We start from the raw sequence: 21,499 nt of genomic DNA on the forward strand, positions 1-21,499 counted from the left end.
CTGGATTCAGTAATAAACAGGAATGTGTACACATGAGGAGGAGAAGAAAAATCAGTGTGTGGTGATATTTTTCAAAGTGTATATATTAGAGTTAAATATTATTGACAAAATTTAATAATAAGGTGATATGTAAAATCAGTAACAAAAATAACATCTTACCAGGTAGTCGTGAGACAGCTTCAACGAGAAGTGGGTGATGCCCTGAACAAACAATTGCTGTCAGAAGCTATGCTAGAGATTTCATCACAACATCGTGTTAATTTAGAAGATGAGACACGAAATTCAAAAAAGAAATTAGGCCAGATGAGAAGTCAAGTATGTATGAAACTTAGCATGTCAACAGTTACTCTGTAGCTGGTTAAATAATATCAAGTGTTTCAGGACACTAGTTTCAGTGGAGAGCTTTCTTTTGTATTTTCATTATAATTAATTTTATTAAAATTTGATTATAATACACCGATTTCTCAATCTCTGCCATGTTTTATAATTATAAATATTTTTCTTACACTATTTCCCTTTATGAAAGTTGAGAATTACACATCATTTCTCACAGAAGATTAGAGAATTCTTTTTTCTTTTTACAGTATATTTTTAGTGATTTTTTTCATTGCCACGTGGAGACAAGCCAGATTAATTCAGGGGATAATGTCTAATGGAATGTTTCAGAAAATTTTCTTTTTTTAATCTCTACTTTTCTGTGTGAATAAAGACTTGTGCTTACTTATTTCATGGGTTTCTGGTTAACTGGTACAGAAAGGCCATTCTGCAGAATAAATTAGTATTTTGATGAAAATCTTTACTCTGACTTTATATTGGGCTGTAGTCGTAGTCATATGACTATGGACAGTTAGCATTTGCCAACATGTATGTGTCTACTTTCTCTTGCTTAAAACAAAAACAAAAAACTTTACAAATGGGGTTATAGAAGGTCAGCAAAGGGTAGGTTTGAGATGTTTGGGTGGGTCAAGTGGGCATTTTGACAACGTGGCTTCTCCTTTGGCGTGTCAATGGACATCCCTGCATTTTAAGATGACACTTTTAAATAAATTCTCTCCTAATGATGATGTGAGCCCTGCCACTCAATAGGAGAATCTATCTATTTTAATTATTTTTCTGTTTATTTTAAAATTTTCTTGTGGTTTCCCTGGAAAGGAAAGATGATGCTTAGTTTTAAATGTTAAAAATGGGTCGAGCGTGGTGGCTCACGCCTGTAATCCAAGCAGTTTGGGAGGCTGAAGCAGGTGGGTCACCTGAGGCCAGGAATTTGAGACCATCCTGGCCAACATGGTGAAACCCCATCTCTACTAAAAAAGATACAAAAATTAGCTGGGCATGGTGGTGGTGCATGCCTGTAGTCCCAGCTACTCGGGAGGCTGAGGCAGGAGAATCGCTTGAACCTGGGGGGGTGGAGGTTGCAGTGAGCCAAGATGGTGCCACTGCACTCCAGCCTGGGTGGCTGAGCAAGACTCTGTCTTAAAAAAAAAAAGTGCAAGTTTTCTTGCTACAACAAAAATTAAATGCATACAGACAAAAAAGAAAAGAAATTATAGTTGATATAGTGGTGTTTGGAATTGAAAAATATAAATGCTTACTAGAATTTCCTGTGTTTCTCCATTTTACCAATTTTGTAAATTTGAGTATCTGATAAAATATAAATTACAAAAGAAAAATATTGTGTTTTAATCCTAGAGCATAGGTCAGTAAACTTTTCTGTAAAAGGCCAAGTAGTATTATTTGAGACTTTGTGAGCCATAAGATCCCTGTTGCAACAACTCATCACTACAGTTACAGCACAAAAGTAGCCGTAAACAATATGCAGACTGAAGGGGTGTGGCTGCATTCCAGTAAAATTTAGTTAAAAAACAGGTAATAGGGGCCGGGCGCGGTGGCTCACGCCTGTAATCCCAGCACTTTGGGAGACCGAGATGGGTGGATCACGAGGTCAGGAGATCGAGACCATCCTGGCTAACACAGTGAAACCCCGTCTCTACTAAAAACACATAAAATTAGCCAGGCATGGTGGCAGGCGCCTGTAGTCCCAGCTGCTCGGGAGGCTGAGGCAGGAGAATGGTGTGAACCCAGGAGGCGGAGCTTGCGGTGAGCTGAGATGGTGCCACTGCACTCCAGCCTGGGCAACAGAGCGAGACTCTGTCTCAAAAAAAAAAACAAAAAAAAACAGGTAATAGGTCGATTTGTCCTAGATTATCATTTTTTAATAAAATAGATTGTGATAGTCTAAAAACAGTATTTTATATATAACCATATTTTGTTCATTCATTCACCTATTGATGGGCATTTGGGTTATTTCCACACCTAAAGATTGTTTTTAATGCTTTGTTTTAGTTGCAAGAAATGCAGGATCAATGCACAGAGACTCCAAGATGTGCTGAGGAGATGTCAGACCACGTGCAAAAGTACGATTTAAAGCAACATACAAAATATCTTGAGTATTTATAAAGCAAACGAGTAGTGTAGTAGGAGAATTGTATCAGTTAAGATAATAAGTATGTCTATGTGAAGCCAAGGAAAAATTTCGGCTTTAAGCTATTTTGAAATGCATAAATTTTCTACATTATTTTTAATTTTACACATCATCCACAAAACAAAGGTAGAAAAATAACAGTTTCTCAATTTTCAACTTTTCAGATGTCTCAGAATTTATATAATTATTCCTTCAGATGTTTGTTCAGAATTTATATGATTTAAAAAAAATTATGTCTGAGAATAATTATTTTAAAATATATATTTTAGGCTTAAAATAGAAAATGCCATGTTAAAAATTAGAATGAAAAAGCGAGCGGACAAAATTGAGCAGCTTCAGAAAATTTTGGTAAGTTCAAGTTCAATAAGTCAATCTCTTATTTTCTGTCACACTGAAAATAAATTTTATTTTTCTAGAATATCCCTTGTCCAAAATGTTTGGGAGGACCAAAAGTGGATTTTTTCAGATTTTGGAATATTTGTATACACCTAATGAAATAAATACCTTAGGGATGGTACCCAAGACTAAACGTGAAATACATTTATGTTTCGTATATACCTTATGCATATAGCCTGAAGATAATTCTACATAATGTTTTACTTTTTTTTCTTTTTTTGCCCGGGGTAGGGGGGTGCAGTGGGGCACAGAGTCTTGATCTGTCGCCCAGACTGGAGTGAAGTGGTATAATCTCAGCTCACTGCAACCTCTGCCTCCCAGGTTCAAGCAATCCTCCTGCCCCAGCCTCCCAAGTAGCTGGGACTACAGGTGCGTGCAGCCACACCAGGCTAATTTTTGTATTTTCTGTAGAGACGGTTTCACCATGTTGGCCAGGCTGGTCTTGAACTCCTGACTTCAGGTGATCCACTTGCCTCAGCCTCCCAAAGTGCTGGGGTTACAGGCGTGAGTCATCACATCTGGCCTGTACAATGTTTTACAAAAATGTTTTGCATGTAACAAAGTTTTAACTGTGTTTCCACCACAGCCTGCCACATGAGGTCAGGTGTGGACCTTTCCAGTTGTGGTATCATGCGTGTGCTCAAGAAGTTTCAAATTGTACAGCATTTTGGATTTCAGATTTTCAAGTTAGTGTTGATCAACCCTCCTTGACATACAATAGGGCTACATGATAATGTCTCTTGTTTAACTTAAACATTATTAATAATATTTGACTGTTTCAGATGCAGCAGGTGTACAAGGAAACATAACTGCAGAAGTAGATGAAGGTATGTTGCCATAAATTATGAATTAAATTTAAATCATGGATTTCTGAAATAAATATAAATAGTGAATGGGTTGCTTGGTTAACAAATACCACGTTAAATACTTTTTCTTATACACATTACTGAAAGATGTGAAAACATAAACATTCATAATGAAAAGTATACTTATGCCTCATTAGTTTATCATCTTCCATAGCTTTAAAAAAAGTCTTAAAAAGTCTGTGTGTATCCCTTTTTTTTCTGGCTCTACACTTGTTCCATCTCTATGGAACTGTCAGCTTGCACACTGAAACTGTTCTCAGAAAACAAAGGCATCATCAACTTCTTCAAGGTTATGGTAGTGATTTAAGGCCAAGAGATGCTAGACTCATGTATCAAGCAATTACAGTTCATAAGCAGTCACTTGACCAGTCATGTTTTAAGAGAGAGAGAGAGAGAGAGAGAGTGTGTGTGTGTGTGTGTGTGTATGTGTGTTTTATGTATACTTGGTTTCTGGACTCTGTTCTGTTCTATTGATCTCTTTATCTTTATCCCAGAATCACACTGTTATGATTTTTGTAGCTTTGTAATAATTCTTCAAACTGGGTTGTATTTTTCCTCTAAATTTATTCTTTTGTTTTTTTCGGAGTTACTGCACATTTCTGTGTCATCTACATGCCATGAAAGTCTTAAAATCAATTGTCAATTTCTACAAAATACCTGCTTGGATTTGGACTGTGATTGCATTATGTCATGAGAAAGAATGAACATCTTAACTATGATGAGTCTCTCAACCTGTGAATAAGGTATTTTCTTAGATCTTCTTTGATTTTTCTCAACAATACTTTTTAGTTATCATTGTACAGATATTTTGCATAGTGTCAGGTATATTCCCAAGAATTTTATATTTTAATGCTATTATAAAGTATTATTTTTTAAATTTCAATTCCTAGCAGTTTATTTCTAACATATAGAATTACAATTGATTTTTATATATTGATCATGTATCCTGCAATGTGGCAAAACTCATTGGTGCCAGTAACGTTGTAATTGGTTTCACTTGGTTTTCCACATAGATGATTATGTCTGTGAATAAAGATAGTTTTACCTATTTCTTTTCAGTCTAGATGCCTTTTGTTTTCCTCCATTTCTTCCTTCCTCCCTTCTTTCTTCCTTTTTTTCTTCCTTCCTTTCTTCCTTCTCCCAACTCCCTTTTAAAAAGTGATTACAGTGGCTCGAATTTGCAGTACAGTGTTGAATAGAAGTGGTAAGAGCTGACACATGCCTTCTCGATCTTAGGGGAAAGCATTCAGTCTTTCATCATTACATAGAATGTTAGCATTAGGTATTTTAAAGATGCACTTTGACATCTCGAGGAAATTCTCTTGTATCTCCAGTTTGCTGAGATTATTTTTTTAATGAAAAATGTTCAATTTTCTCAAATGCTTTTTCTGCATCTAATACATAATCATATGGTTTTTATGTTGTTAATATAATTATAAGATTAATTGATTTGGGGGAGAAGGTTAAGTTGATATTTAATTTAAAATAATTTTTAAATGTAGTTTTTTCTTGAATTTTTTAGTTTAAATCTTGTATTCTGTTTAAAATGCTCTAAACTTTGTCAATTCTTTTTTAAAGTTCTGGTGAAATATACATAATATAAAATTTAGCATTTTAACAATTTTTAACTCCGTAGTTCAGTGGCATTAAGTACATTCACAATGTCATACAACAATCACTACTATCCATTTCTAGAATTTTTTCATCATCCCTAATAGAAACTCTGTACCCATTAAATATCTTCCCATAATCCTTCTCTTCATCCCTAGTAACCTGTATTCTACTTTCTGTCTCTATGAATTTACCTATGCCAGGCATATTATATAAGTGAAATCATAAAACATTGGCTTTTTGTGTCTGGGTTATTTTACTTAGCATAATGTTTTCAAGGCTCATCTGTATCGTACAGCATGTATCAGTAGTTTATTTCCTCTTATTTGCAATTAATTTTCTGTTGCAGAGAAATATTACATTTTATTTAACAGTTGATGGACATTTGTATTGTTTCCAGGTTTTAACTATTATGAATAATGTACTGTGGACACATACGTGGACATATGTTCCTCTTGAGTAAATACTCAAGTGGGAATCGAGGTCAAATGGTAACTGTGTTTAATCTCAAGGAACTGTCAGGCTGTTATTCAACACAGCTGTACAATTTTACATTTCCACCAGCAGTGTATGAGGGTTCCAATTTCTCCACATCTTTTCCAGTATTTATTTTTTATCTTTTTTATTATAGGCATTCTAGTGGTGTGAAGTGGTACCTCATTGTGGTTTTGATTTGCTTTTCCCTTTGATGTTGACCATCCTTTCATGTGGTTACTGGCCATTGTCTATGTTCTTAGATGAAAAACCTGGTCATTATCCTTTGACCATGTTTTAATTGATTGCCTTTTTGTTGTTGATTTGTAAGAGTTCTTTATATATTCTGAACAAGAATGTATTTTTTTACACTTTTTTCATAAACTTTGTTCTAAATCTTGTATTCTTTATTGTTTCTGTGTTTTAAAATTTTGTTTTATCAGCCTTTCTCAAGAATTTACCATATATATTAGTATCATATTTCTGTATTCCAATCTTGTTTTCATGATTTGCTTCCTTGCCCCAAAGAAAAAAATATATTCTCATTACCCAAATAATTTCCCACTTTACTCACACCCACTATTTTTCTATAATCCACATTCTCTCCTGGGGCAAAAGATTGGGAAGATTTATCTTACTGAGGGAACTTCCTTTATATTGTTCAGGAATAGCTTTAATGAATTTAACATACTTGGAGACATCAGGAGAAAGCATGTATGTCACTGCTTTCCTCAGGAGCACTGGCTCACATGCTTTGAAAGGTTTTAGTAGATCTTCAATAAATGACGTAAGATACTAACACCTGCCATGTCATTAAGCATCACATTTACTTATCAAGAAGAAAATAAATTTAGAATTTACCTGTCAAAATCTACTACAAAGATGACATGTATTTGACTAAAACTGCAGTTTGTCCCTATTGACATAACTATAGACCGTGCCTTTCTCATTTGTTTTCCCTTTTTTTTTATTATTATACTTTAAGTTTTAGGGTACACATGTGCACAATGTGCAGGTTTGTTACATATGTATACATGCGCCATGTTGGTGTGCTGCACCTATTAACTCGTCATTTACATTAGGTGTATCTCCTAATGCTATCCCTCCCCCACCCCCCCACCCCACAACAGGTCCCAGTGTGTGATGTTCCCCTTCCTGTGTCCAAGTGTTCTCATTTTTCAATTCCCACCTATGAGTGAGAACATGCAGTGTTTGGTTTTTTGCCCTTGCGATAGTTTGCTGAGAATGATGGTTTCCAGCTTCGTCCACGTCCCTACAAAGGACATGAACTCATCATTTTTTATGGCTGCATGGTATTCCATGGTGTATATGTGTCACATTTTCTTAATCCATTCTATCATTGATGGACATTTGGGTTGGATCCAAGTCTTTGATATTGTGAATAGTGCTGCAATAAACATACATATGCATATGTCTTTATAGCAGCATGATTTATAATCCTTTGGGTATATACCCAGTAATGGGATGGCTGGGTTGAATGGTATTTCTAGTTCTAGATCCCCGGGGAATCGCCACACTGACTTCCACAATGGTTGAACTAGTTTAAAGTCCCACCAACAGTGTAAAAGTGTTCCTATTTCTCCACATCCTCTCCAGCACCTGTTTTTTCCTGACTTTTTAATGATCGCCATTCTAACTGGTGTGAGATGGTATCTCATTGTGGTTTTCATTTGCATTTCTCTGATGGCCAGTGATGATGAGCATTTTTTCATGTGTTTTTTGGCTGCATAAATGTCTTCTTTTGAGAAGTGTCTGTTCATATCCTTTGCCCACTTTTTGATGGGGTTGTTTGTTTTTTTCTTCTAAATTTGTTTGAGTTCTTTGTAGATTCTGGATATTAGCCCTTTGTCAGATGAGTAGATTGCAAAAATTTTCTCTCATTCCATAGGTTGCCTGTTCACTCTGATGGTGGTTTCTTTTGCTGTGCAGAAGCTCTTTAGTTTAATTAGATCCCATTTGTCAATTTTGGTTTTTGTTGCCATTGCTTTTGGTGTTTTAGTCATGAAGCCCTTGCCCATGCCTATGTCCTGAATGGTATTGCCTAGGTTTTCTTCTAGGGTTTTTATGGTTTTAAGTCTAACATTTAAGTCTTTAATCCATCTTGAATTAATTTTTGTATAAAGTGTAAGGAAGGGATCCAGTTTCAGCTTTCTACATATGGCTAGCCAGTTTTCCCAGCACCATTTATTAAATAGGGAATCCTTTCCCCATTTCTTGTTTTTGTCAGGTTTGTCAAAGGTCAGATGGTTGTAGATACGCGGCATTATTTCTGAGGGCTCTGTTCTGTTCCATTGGTCTATATCTCTGCTTTGGTACCAGTACCATGCTGTTTTGGTTGCTGTAGCCTTGTAGTATAGTTTGAAGTCAGGTGGCGTGATGCCTGCAGCTTTGTTCTTTTGGCTTAGAATTGACTTGGCAATGCGGGCTCTTTTTTGGTTCCATATGAACTTTAAGGTAGTTTTTTCCAATTCTGTGAAGAAAGTCATTGGTAGCTTGATGGGGATGGCATTGAATCTATAAATTACCTTGGGCAGTATGGCCATTTTCACAATATTGATTCTTCCTACCCATGAGCATGGAATGTTCTTCCATTTGTTTGTATCCTCTTTTATTTCATTGAGCAGTGTTTGTAGTTCTCCTTGAAGAGGTCCTTCACATCCCTTGTAAGTTGGATTCCTAGATATTTTATTCTCTTTGAAGCAATTGTGAATGGGAGTTCACTCATGATTTGGCTCTCTGTTTGTCTGTTATTGGTGTATAAGAATGCTTGTGATTTTTGCACATTGATTTTGTATCCTGAGACTTTGCTGAAGTTGCTTACCAGCTTAAGGAGATTTTGGGCTGAGACGATGGGGTTTTCTAGATATACAATCATGTCATCTGCAAACAGGGACAATTTGGCTTCCCCTTTCCTAATTGAATGCACTTTATTTCCTTCTCCTGCCTGATCGCCATGGCCAGAACTTCCAGCACTATGTTGAATAGGAGTGGTGAGAGAGGGCATCCGTGTCTTGTGCCAGTTTTCAAAGGGAGTGCTTCCAGTTTTTGCCCATTCAGTATGATATTGGCTGTGGGTTTGTCATAGATAGCTCTTATTATTTTGAGATATGTCCCATCAATACCTAATTTATTCAGAGTTTTTAGCATGAAGTGTTGTTGAATTTTGTCAAAGGCCTTTTCTGCATCTATTGAGATAATCATGTGTTTTTTGTTTTTGGCTCTGTTTATATGCTGGATTATGTTTATTGATTTTCGTATGTTGAACCAGCCTTGCATCCCAGGGATGAAGTCCACTTGATCATGGTGGATAAGCTTTTTGATGTGTTGCTGGATTCAGTTTGCCAGTATTTTATTGAGGATTTTTGCATCAATGTTCATCAAGAATATTGGTCTAAAATTCTCTTTTTTTGTTGTGTCTCTGCCAGGCTTTGGTATCAGGATGATGCTGGCCTCATAAAATGAGTTAGTGAGGATTCCCTCTTTTTCTATTGATTGGAATAATTTCAGAAGGAATGGTACCAGCTCCTCCTTGTACCTCTGGTAGAATTTGGCTGTGAATCCGTCTGGTCCTGGACTTTTTTTGGTTGGTAAGCTATTAATTATTTTCTCAATTTCAGAGCCTGTTATTGGTTTGTTCAGAGATTCAACTTCTTCCTGGTTTAATCTTGGGAGAGTGTATGTGTCGAGGAATTTATCCATTTCTTCTAGATTTTCTAGTTTATTTGCGGAGAAGTGTTTATGGTATTCTCTGATGGTAGTTTGTATTTCTATGGGATCGGTGGTGATATCCCCTTTGTCATTTTTTATTGCGTCTATTTGATTCTTCTCTCTTTTCTTCTTTATTAGTCTTGCTAGCGGTCTATCAATTTTGTTGATTTTTTCAAAAAACCAGCCCCTGGCTTCATTGATTTATTGAAGAGTTTTTGTGTCTCTATCTCCTTCAGTTCTGCTCTGATCTTAGTTATTTCTTGCCTTCTGCTAGCTTTTGAATGTGTTTGTTCTTGCTTCTCTAGTTCTTTTAATTGTGATGTTAGGGTATCAATTTTAGATCTTTCCTGCTTTCTCTTGTGGGCATTTAGTGCTATAAATTTCCCTCTACAGACTGCTTTGAATGTGTCCCAGAGATTCTGGTATGTTGTGTCTTTGTTCTCATTGGTTTCAAAGAACATCTTTATTTCTGTCTTCATTTTGTTATGTACCCAGTAGTCATTCAGGAGCAGGTTCTTCAGTTTCCATGTAGTTGAGTGGTTTTGGGTGAGTTTCTTAATCTTGAGTTCTAATTTGATTGCACTGTGGTCTGAGAGACAGTTTGTTATAATTTCTGTTCTTTTACATTTGCAGAGGAGAGCTTTACTTCCAACTATGTGGTCAATTTTGGAATAGGTGTGGTGTGGTGCTGAAAAGAATGTATATTCTGTTGATTTGGGGTGGAGAGTTCTGTAGATGTCTATTAGGTCTGCTTGGTGCAGAGCTGAGTTCAATTCCTGGATATCCTTGTTAACTTTCTGTCTCATTGATCTGTCTAATGTTAACAATGGGGTGTTAAAGTCTCCCATTATTATTGTGTGGGAGTCTAAGTCTCTTTGTAGGTCACTAAGGACTTGCTTTATGAATCTGGCTGCTCCTGTATTGGGTGCATATATATGTAGGATAGTTAGTTCTTCTTGTTGAATTGATCCCTTTATCATTATGTAATGGCCTTCTTTGTCTCTTTTGATCTTTGTTGGTTTAAAGTCTGTTTTATCAGAGACTAGGATTGCAACCCCTGCCTTTTTTTGTTTTCCATTTGCTTTGTAGATCTTCCTCCATCCCTTTATTTTGAGCCTATGTGTGTCTCTGCACGTGAGATGGTTTTCCTGAATACAGCACACTGATGGGTCTTGACTCTTTATCCAGTTTGCCAGTCTGTGCCTTTTAATTGGAGCATTTAGCCCATTTACATTTAAGGTTAGTATTGTTATGTGTGAATTTGATCCTGTCATTTTGATGTTAGCTGGTTATTTTGCTCGTTAGTTGATGCAGTTTCTTCCTAGCCTTAGTGGTCTGTACAATTTGGCATGTTTTTGCAGTGGCTGGTACCGGTTGTTCCTTTCCATGTTTATTGCTTCCTTCTGGAGCTCTTTTAGGGCAAGCCTGGTGGTGACAAAAATCTCTCAGCATTTGCTTGTCTATAAAGGATTTTATTTCTCCTTCACTTATGAAGCTTAATTTGGCTGGATATGAAATTCTGGGTTGAAAATTCTTTTCTTTAAGAATGTTAAAGCTGGGCGCAGTGGCTCATGCCTGTAATCCCAGCACTTTGGGAGGCTGAGGCGGGGGGATCACGAGGTCAGGAGATCAACACCATCCTGGCTAACATGGTGAAACCCCGTCTCTACTAAAAATACAAAAAAAATGAGCTGGACCTGGTGGCGGGCACCTGTAGTCCCAGCTACTTGGGAGGCTGACCTAGGAGAATGGTGTGAACCTGGGAGGCGGAGCTTGCAGTGAGCTGAGACCGCGCCACTGTACTCCAGCCTGGGTGACAGAGCAAGACTCCATCTCAAAAAAAAAAAAGAATGTTGAATATTGGCCCCCACTCTCTTCTGGCTTGTAGAGTTTCTGCCGAGAGATCAGCTGTTAGTCTGATGGGCTTCCCTTTGTGGGTAACCCAACCTTCTCTCTGGCTGCCCTTTACATTTTTTCCTTCATTTCAACTTTGGTGAATCTGACAATTATGTTTCTTGGAGTTGCTCTTCTCGAGGAGTCTCTTTGTGGCATTCTCTGTATTTCCTGAATTTGAATGTTGGCCTGCCTTGCTAGATTGGGGAAGTTCTCCTGGATAATATCCTGCAGAGTGTTTTCCAACTTGGTTCCATTCTCCCCATTACTTTGAGGCACTCCAACTAGACGTAGATTTGGTCTTTTCACATAGTCCCATATTTCTTGGAGGCTTTGTTTGTTTCTTTTTATTCTTTTTTCTCTAAACTTCTCTTAACACTTCATTTCATTCATTTCATCTTCCATCGCTGATACCCTTTCTTCCAGTTGATCTCATTGATTATTGAGGCTTGTGCATTCGTCGCGTAGTTCTCGTGCCTTGGTTTTCAGCTCCATCAGGTTTTTTAAGGACTTCTCTGCCTTGGTTATTCTAGTTATCCATTTGTCTAATTTTTTTTCAAAGATTTAACTTCTTTGCCGTTAGTTCGAACTTCGTCCTTTAGCTCAGAGTAGTTTGATCTTCTGAAGCCTTCCTCTCTCAGCTCGTCAAAGTCATTCTGCGTCCGGCTTTGTTCCATTGCTGGTGAGGAGCTGCGTTCCTTTGGAGGAGGAGAGGCGCTCTGATTTTTAGAGTTTCCGTTTTTTCTGCTCAGTTTTTTCCCCATCTTTGTGGTTTTATCTACCTTTGGTCTTTGATGATGGTAACGTACACATGGGTTTTTGGTGTGGATGTCCTTTCTGTTTGTTAGTTTTCCTTCTAACAGTCAGGACCCTGAGCTGCAGGTCTGTTGGAGTTTACTGGAGGTCCACTCCAGACCCTGTTTGCCTGGGTATCAGTAACAGTGGCTGCACAACAGCGGATATTGGTGAACCGCAAATGCTGCCTGATCGTTCCTCTGGAAGTTTTGTCTCAGAGGAGTACCCGCCCGTGTGAGGTGTCAGTCCGCCCCTACTGAGGGGTGCCTCCCAGTTAGACTACTCGGGGGTCAGGGACCCACTTGAGGAGGCAGTCTGCCCGTTCTCAGATCTCAAATCTCAAGCTGCGTGCTGGGAGAACCACTACTCTCTTCAAAGCTGTCAGACAGGGACATTTAAGACTACAGAGGTTATTGCTGTCTTTTGTTTGTCTGTGCCCTGCCCCCAAAGGTGGAGCCTACAGAGGCAGGAAGGCCTCCTTGAGCTGTGGTGGGCTCCACTCAGTTTGAGCTTCCCGGCTGCTTTGTTTACCTAGTCAAGACTGAGCAATGGTGGGCACCCCTCCCCTAGTCTCCCTGCCGCCTTGTAGTTTGATCTCAGACTGCTGTGCTAGCAATGAGCAAGGCTCCGTGGGCACAGGACCCTCCGAGCCAGGTGCAGGATATAATCTCCTGGTGTGCCGTTTGTTAAGCCCGTTGGAAGAGTGCAGTATTAGGGTGGGAGTGACCCGATTTTCAAGGTGCTGTCTGTCACCCCTTTCTTTGACTAGGAAAGGGAATTCCCTGACCCCTTGCACTTCCCCGGTGAGGTGATGCCTCACCCTGCTTCGGTTCACCCACGGTGCACTGCATCCACTGTCCTGCACCCACTCTCCGGCACTACCCCGTTAGATGAACCTGGTACCTCAGTTGGAAATGCAGAAATCACCCGTCTTCTGTGTCGCTCACAGTGGGCGCTGTAGACTCTGAAATTCTTGTATTGTGTTACTCAACTCCGTCAGGCCTCTTAGGGTTTTGTTTTTTTTTTTTCCTATGGTGGCTATTTCATCCTTCAGCTCCTGTATTATTCTATTGTGATTCTCGGTTTGCTTGCATTAGGTTTTGCCATCTTCCCGAATCTCAGCGGTCCTCATTCCTGCCCATAGTCTGAATTCTATTTCTATCACATCAGCCAGCTCAGCCTGGTTAAGAACTCTTCTTGGAGAACTGTTGTGGTTATTTGGAGGACGTATGACACTCTGGCCATTTGAGTTACCAGAGTTCTTGCGTTGGTTCTTTCTCATCTCTGCATGTGGGTGTTCCTTTAACTTCAGTGTAGACTGAGTACAGTCAGTAGACTTCTTTTCTGGATGTTTTCACAGAACTGACACTTTATTCGGGTTTGATTTGAAGCTGACTTCTTGTCTTCGGTTTCAGAAGGGAGTATGTTAGCAAGGTACTTTTGGTGTTGAGGTTCTCGGGTGTGACCCAGTAGGTGGCACTTAGGAATACTGGTCAGTTGGTAAACTCTTGCTCGCTTGTGTGGCTCCTCCATTTTTAACCACACTTGCAGCCGTATTCCTTCCCAGTACTCCGAAAGTATGGGTTCCTCTCCCCCTTGAGTGCTGGCTGTAGATTGTGGCTTGGCACTCCTGGGCTGCCCACTGCAGCTCTGGGGCGATCTCAGTGTTTATGTTCCTTCCCAACTTGGAGGCACAGAGAAAGGGACCTCAGTAGTGGTTGTGGCCAAGGGTCTTTTGCATGTCTCCTGGGGGCTCCACCCAGAGAGATGCAGGTCAACATTCAGTCAGTGCAATCAGCCCAGGATGGAGGGTCTGTGCCGTGGGCCCAAGCCGGGGGTTCCCTGTCTGGTGGTGCTCAGAGGGGAGCGTGTGGGTGTGGGGCCCATGGGAGATTGACTGGCCTCCTCTCCTTGGGTCAACTGCAGCTTATTGGACGTGTGGATCAAGGACATAGGGTCTTTGCTCCTTCACTAGTCCAAGGGTAGCAAGGGCAGTTACACTGCAGAGGCAGTGGCAGAGAGGCTTTCAGTTGGCCCTGGAGGCTGTGTCAAGGGAGTTGTCGAGCTGCCACTGGCTCCACAGGTCTGGTGAGGGGTGGCTAGAGGCCCAGGCCTGAAGGACCTGCCAGGTGAGGAGTTTTGGGAATGGACATCCATGTAACAGTGTGGCCACTTTTCTGTAGGGCTGCTGCAGTATGCTGGGGGCCTGCTCCAGTCCCTAGTCACCTTGGATTTTTCAGCACCTGGAGGTATGAAGGTTGCAAAACAGCAAAGATGGTGGCCTGCCCCTCCCACTGGGAGCTCTGTCCCAGGGAGGTGTGGAGCTGTTGACGGCCTGAATGCATCTGTAGGAGGTAGCTGGAGAGACCTCGGTTGACAGGTCCCGCTGAGTGAGGAGAACCAGTATTGGGGCCACTTTTCTTTTTTCCTTTTTTTTGAGACAGTCTCACTCTGCCACCCAGGCTGGAGTGCAATGGTGCAATCTGGGCTCACTGCAACGTCTGCCTGCTGGGTTCAAGCAATTCTCCTGCCTCAGCCTCCCGAGTAGCTGGGACTACAGGTGCACGCCACCACGCCTGGCTAACTTTTTGTACTTTTAGTCAAGAGGCCGTTTCACCATGCTGGCCAGGCTGATCTCCAACTCCTGACCTCATGATCTGCCCACCTCAGCCTCCCAAAGTGCTGGGATTACAGGCGTAAGCAATTGTGCCTGTTTTTAGAAAACGGCACTACGTTTTTTTCAAAAACCAGTCTGTGCATCGTTCTGTTGAGCAGCTGTGTTGTGCTGTGCTATGCTGTGCTGTGCTGGGGGTCTGCTTCCATCCCCGATCTCCTTGTTCACTCCTGAGCCCGAAGGCTGGAAGGGCTAAGTTGCCCAAATAGAAGAGATGGTGGCCTACCGCACTCCCTGAGAGCTCCATCTCAAGGAGGCTGGGGACTTCTGTCAGCCAGAGAACACTGGCAAGGGTGGCTGGACACCCCAGTTGAAAGCTCCCACCCAGTGAAGAGGAACGGGATCAGGGACCCACTTGAAAAAGCAGTCTGGCCACATTTTCATAGAGCAGCCCCCAGTTGGCCCTTTTAAGCGGGTCCCTGATCCCGGTGTTTTCCACCTGACAGAGATCTGAAAACTCCCCAGGATGAACCTCCAAGAAGGAGAGGTGGGCCACCATCTTTGCTGTTGGGGCAACTTAGCCATTGCATCCTGCAGGCTTTAGAGGGTTCAAGCCGATCGAGGGTGGCAACGCCAGCCTAGCCCAGCCACACGCCATCCTCACTGAGCGGGACCTCCTAACTGGATCCTCCAGGCACTCTTGCCAGTGCTCTCCAGCTGACAGAGGTTTGAGGCCTCCGGGCGACGGAGCTCCTAGCGGGAGGGGCAACCTGCCATCCTGCAGTTTTGGTGGCTTGGCGGATCCAGCTTTCTGGCTTGGAAGTGAACCCCATGGCGAGGAACGGGAGCGTACCCCCAGCACAGCACAGCTGCTCGATGAAAATATGGCCAGACTGCCTATATTTTTTTAAGCATTGAGAGATGGACTGGCCTCCTCTTTTTGTGTCAACTGCAGCCTGCTGGAGGTGTGGATAAGGCAGGTAGGGTCTTTGCTGCTTCATTAGTCCAAAGGTAGCAAGGGTAGTTCCGCTGTAGAGGCAGTGGCAGAGAGGCTTTCAGTTGCTCCTGGAGGCTCTGTTCAGGGCGTTGCAGGGCTGCTACTGGCTTGGTATCTCTGGTGGGAGATTGCTGGAAGCCCAGGACCAGAGGACCAGCCCTCTGAAAAGATACAGTAACGGGCATCCACGTGACACTCTGGAGACTTTCCTGTAGGGCTGCTGCAGTATGCTGGGGGCCCAATCCTGTCCCTAGCCAGCTCAGATCTTCCAGTACCTAGAGGTAACATGAGTGAAGGCTGTGAAACAGCAAAGATGGTGGCGTGCCCCTCCCTCCAAGAGCTCTGTCCCTGGGAGGTATGGACCTGTTGGTGGCCCAAACACACCTGTAGGAGGTGGCTGGAGACCACAGTTGGGAGGCCCTGCCCAGTGAGGAGGAACAAGATCAGGGCCCCCTTTAAAAAGCAGTCTGGCCTCGTTTTTATAGACCAGCTGCGCTGTGCTAAGGGTCCGCGCTTCAGCCCCCAGTCACCTAGAACTCTCCAAAGCCCATAAGTTGGAATGGCTGGCTAAGCCACCCAAATGGCAAAGGTAGCAGCCTGCCTTTGCCTCTGGGAGCTTCATCCCAGGGAGTTTGGAAACCTCTGTTGGCCGGCAGACACTGGCAGGGGTAGTTGAAGATCCCTGCCAGGAGGTCTCACACATTGAGGAGGAACAGGATCAGCAGCCCACTTTAAAAAAGCAGTCTGGGCTGGGCGCGGTGGCTCACCCCTGTAATCCCACCACTTTGGGAGGCTGAGGCGGGTGGATGGCTTGAGATCAGGAGTTTGAGGCCAGGTGGGCAACATGGTGAGAACCTGTCTCTACTAAAACTCCAAAAATTAGCTGGGCATGCTGGCCTATGCCTGTAGTCCCAGCTACTCGAAAGGCTGAGGCTGGAGAATTGCTTGAATCCAGGAGGCAGAGGTTGCGGTGAGCCGAGATTGCACCATGTTTTCATAGAACAGCTGTGTCGTGCTGTGCTGTGCTGTGTTGTGCTGGGGGACCACTTCTGTGCCAGGTTGGTCTGCACACTCTGAAGGCCAAAGGCTGGAATGGCTAAGTCGCCCAAATGGCAAAGATGTTGGCCTGCCTCTCCTTCTGGGAAGTCCCGCTGCTCTGCTACCACCCCTGACCACATGGTCTTGGACTCTCCAAAGCTCAAAAAAATGCAATGGCTAAGCTGCCCAGACAACAAAGATGTCAGCCCATTTCTCCTTCTGGTATGTTCAGAAAGGTTTCAGATCTCTCTTGGCCAGAGAATACCACGACTGGAGACCCACTAAAAAAAGTCAGTGGGGGGCTGTTTTGCAAATACATGGCCAGGCTGTTTTTTTAAGCCCATAGAGAGGTGGGTGTGGATGGGGTCCGCCAGCACATCACAGGTACCCTGTGAAACGAGGCCAGACTGCTTTTATAAGCAGTCCCTGTTTCTGTTTCTCTTCACTGGGAGGGAGCTCTCAACTGGGGTCTTCAGCTACTCTTGCCAGTGGTCTCCAGCTAACACAGATTTGACTCCTCTCTAGGATGGGGCTCCCAGAGGGAGAGGTGGGCCATCTTTGCCATTTGGATGGCTTAGCCATTCCAGCCTTTGGCCTTCAGAGTGTGCAGACCAACCTGCGGCAGAAATGTTCCTCTAGCACAGCACAGCAGAGCTGTTCTACGAAAACTTGGCCAGGCTGCTTTCTTAAGCGTGTCTTGGATCCCGTTTCACTTCACTTTGTAGGACCTCCCAAACAGGGTCTCCAGCCACCTGCACCAGTGTTCCTTGGCTGACAGACATCTTAAACCTTGCTCTGAGGGACCTCCCAGAAGGAGGGGCAGGCCACATCTTTGCCATTTGGGCAACTTAGCCGTTCCAGCCTTCGGAGAGTGCAGGCCAACCTGGGGCAGAAGTGGTCCCCCAGCACAGCACAGCACAGCATAGCACGGCACAGCTGTTCTATGAAAACGTGACCAGGCTGCTTTCTTAAGAGTGTCCTGGATCCTGTTTCTCCTCACTTTGTGGGACCTCCCAACTGGGGTCTCCAGCCACTTCCACTGGTATTCCTTGGCTGGCAGACATCTTAAACCTCACTCTGTGGGACCTTCCAGGAGGAGGATCAGGCCGCCATCTTTGCTGTTGGGATGGCCATCTTTGCTGTTGGAAGGCCATTTCGGCCTTCAGTCTTTGGAGAGTCTGAGGCATCTGGAGGCTGGAGCAGACCACTAGCATAGCACACTTGCTTTATGAAAATGGGGCCAGACTTTTTTGGGTGTGTGTGTGTGTGTGTGTGTGTGTTTTGAGATAGAATGTCCTTCTGTTTCCCAGTCTGGAGTGCAGTGGCACAATCTTGGCTCACTGCAACCTCCGCCTCCGGGGTTCAAGCAATTCTCCAGCCTCAGCCTTTCGAGTAGCTGGGACTACAGACATAGGCCAGCATGCCCAGCTAATTTTTGGAGTTTTAGTAGAGACGGGTTCTCACCATGTTGCCCACCTGGCCTCAAACTCCTGATCTCAAGCGATCCACCCGCCTCGGCCTCTCAAAGTGGTGGGATTACAGGGGTGAGCCACCGCGCCCAGCCCAGACTGCTTTTTTAAAGTGGGCTGCCGATCCTGTTCCTCCTCAATGTGTGAGACCTCCTGGCAGGGATCTTCAACTACCCCTGCCAGTGTCTGCCGGCCAACAGAGGTTTCCAAACTCCCTGGGATGAAGCTCCCAGAGGCAGAAGCATGCCGCTACCTTTGCCATTTGGGTGGCTTAGCCATTCCAGCTTGTGGGCTTTGGAGAGTTCTAGGTGACTGGGGGCTGAAGCACGGACCCTTAGCACAGCGCAGCTGGTCTATAAAAACGAGGCCAGACTGCTTTTTAAAGGGGGCCCTGATCTTGTTCCTCCTCACTGGGCAGGGCCTCCCAACTGTGGTCTCCAGCCACCTCCTACAGGTGTGTTTGGGCCACCAACAGGTCCATACCTCTCAGGGACAGAGCTCTTGGAGGGAGGGGCACGCCACCATCTTTGCTGTTTCACAGCCTTCACTCACGTTACCTCTAGGTACTGGAAGATCTGAGCTGGCTAGGGACAAGATTGGGCCCCCAGCATACTGCAGCAGCCCTACAGGAAAGTCTCCAGAGTGTCCCATGGATGCACATTACTGTATCTTTTCAGAGGGCTGGTCCTCTGGTCCTGGGCTTCCAGCAATCTCCCACCAGAGATACCAAGCCAGTAGCAGCCCTGCAACGCCCTGAACAGAGCCTCCAGGAGCAACTGAAAGCCTCTCTGCCACTGCCTCTACAGCGGAACTACCCTTGCTACCTTTGGACTAATGAAGCAGCAAAGACCCTACCTGCCTTATCCACACCTCCAGCAGGCTGCAGTTGACCCAAAAAGAGGAGGCCAGTCCATCTCTCAATGCTTAAAAAAAAATAGGCAGTCTGGCCATATTTTCATCGAGCAGCTGTGCTGTGCTGGGGGTACGCTCCCGTTCCTGGTCACGGGATTCACTTCCAAGCCAGAAAGCTGAATCCGCCAAGCCACCAAAACTGCAAAGATGGCAGGTTGCCCCTCCCGCTAGGAGCTCCGTCGCCCGGAGGCCTCAAACCTCTGTCAGCTGGAGAGCACTGGCAAGAGTGCCTGGAGGATCCAGTTAGGAGGTCCCGCTCAGTGAGGATGGCGTGTGGCTGGGCTAGGCTGGCGTTGCCACCCTCGATCGGCTTGAACCCTCTAAAGCCTGCAGGATGCAATGGCTAAGTTGCCCCAACAGCAAAGATGGTGGCCCACCTCTCCTTCTTGGAGGTTCATCCTGGGGAGTTTTCAGATCTCTGTCAGGTGGAAAACACCGGGATCAGGGACCCGCTTAAAAGGGCCAACTGGGGGCTGCTCTATGAAAATGTGGCCAGACTGCTTTTTCAAGTGGGTCCCTGATCCCGTTCCTCTTCACTGGGTGGGAGCTTTCAACTGGGGTGTCCAGCCACCCTTGCCAGTGTTCTCTGGCTGACAGAAGTCCCCAGCCTCCTTGAGATGGAGCTCTCAGGGAGTGCGGTAGGCCACCATCTCTTCTATTTGGGCAACTTAGCCCTTCCAGCCTTCGGGCTCAGGAGTGAACAAGGAGATCGGGGATGGAAGCAGACCCCCAGCACAGCACAGCATAGCACAGCACAACACAGCTGCTCAACAGAACGATGCACAGACTGGTTTTTGAAAAAAACGTAGTGCCGTTTTCTAAAAACAGGCACAATTGCTTACGCCTGTAATCCCAGCACTTTGGGAGGCTGAGGTGGGCAGATCATGAGGTCAGGAGTTGGAGATCAGCCTGGCCAGCATGGTGAAACGGCCTCTTGACTAAAAGTACAAAAAGTTAGCCAGGCGTGGTGGCGTGCACCTGTAGTCCCAGCTACTCGGGAGGCTGAGGCAGGAGAATTGCTTGAACCCAGCAGGCAGAGGTTGCAGTGAGCCCAGATTGCGCCACTGCACTCCAGCCTGGGTGGCAGAGTGAGACTGTCTCAAAAAAAAGGAAAAAAGAAAAGTGGCCCCAATACTGGTTCTCCTCACTCAGCGGGGCCTGTCAACCGAGGTCTCTCCAGCTACCTCCTACAGATGCATTCAGGCCGTCAACAGCTCCACACCTCCCTGGAACAGAGCTCCCAGTGGGAGGGGCAGGCCACCATCTTTGCTGTTTTGCAACCTTCATACCTCCAGGTGCTGAAAAATCCAAGGTGACTAGGGACTGGAGCAGGCCCCCAGCATACTGCAGCAGCCCTACAGAAAAGTGGCCACACTGTTACATGGATGTCCAGTCCCGAAACTCCCCATCTGGCAGGTCCTTCAGGCCTGGGCCTCTAGCCACCCCTCGCCATACCTATGGAGCCAGTGGCAGCTCAGCAACTCCCTTGACACAGCCTGTAGGGGCAACCGAAAGCCTCTCTGCCTCTGCCTCTGCAGTGGAACTGCCCTTGCTACCCTTGGACTAGTGAAGGAGCAAAGACCCTATGTCCTTGATCCACACGTCCAATAAGCTGCAGTTGACCCAAGGAGAGGAGGCCAGTCAATCTCCCATGGGCCCCACACCCACACGCTCCCCTCTGCTTACTACCAGACAGGGAACCCCCGGCTTGGGCCCACAGCACAGACCCTCCATCCTGGGCTGATTGCACTGACTGAATGCTGACCTGCATCTCTCTGGGTGGAGCCCCCAGGAGACACGCAAAAGAACCTTGGCCACAACCACTGCTAAGGTCCCTTTCTCTGTGCCTCCAAGTTGGGGAAGGAACATAAACACTGAGATCGCCCCAGAGCTGCAGTGGGCAGCCCAGGAGTGCCAAGCCACAATCTACAGCCAGCACTCAAGGGGGAGAGGAACCCAACTTTCAGAGTACTGGGAAGGAACACGGCTGCAAGTGTGGTTAAAAATGGAGGAGCCACACAAGCGAGCAAGAGTTTACCAACTGACCAGTATTCCTAAGCGCTACCTACTGGATCACACCCCAAAACCTCAACGCAAAAATACCTTGCTAACATACTCCCCTCTGAAACCAAAGACAAGAAGTCAGCTTCAAATCAAGACCCGAATAAAGTGTCAGTTCTGTGAAAACATCCAGAAAAGAAGTCTGTTGACTATACTCAGACT

At 44.4% G+C, this 21,499-nt stretch overlaps 1 protein-coding gene across 6 annotated transcripts in view; it reads left to right on the forward strand.

The window, feature by feature from the left end:
- LOC129460667 (ankyrin repeat domain-containing protein 62) overlaps positions 1 to 21,499 on the forward strand; it is a 94,543-nt gene that overhangs the window by 34,980 nt on the left and 38,064 nt on the right. The window contains exons 14-19 of one of the 6 annotated variants that reach the window (XR_010121351.1): positions 163 to 315; positions 2,344 to 2,414; positions 2,752 to 2,830; positions 3,661 to 3,704; positions 4,328 to 4,487; positions 10,648 to 10,783. Coding sequence is in view for 2 of the 6 variants with exons in the window: in XM_063641373.1 (XP_063497443.1) it covers positions 163 to 354 (192 nt within the window). In the remaining 4 variants the exon portion in view is untranslated. Of the gene's footprint in view, positions 1 to 162; positions 436 to 2,343; positions 2,415 to 2,751; positions 2,831 to 3,660; positions 3,705 to 4,327; positions 4,488 to 5,755; positions 6,775 to 10,647; positions 10,784 to 21,499 lie in introns of those variants that run through there. The other 5 variants (XR_010121350.1, XR_010121349.1, XR_010121352.1 and 2 more) reach the window with 5 other exon arrangements.

This window comes from Symphalangus syndactylus, chromosome 1 (genome assembly GCF_028878055.3).
Source record: "Symphalangus syndactylus isolate Jambi chromosome 1, NHGRI_mSymSyn1-v2.1_pri, whole genome shotgun sequence".
Lineage (NCBI taxonomy): Eukaryota > Metazoa > Chordata > Mammalia > Primates > Hylobatidae > Symphalangus > Symphalangus syndactylus.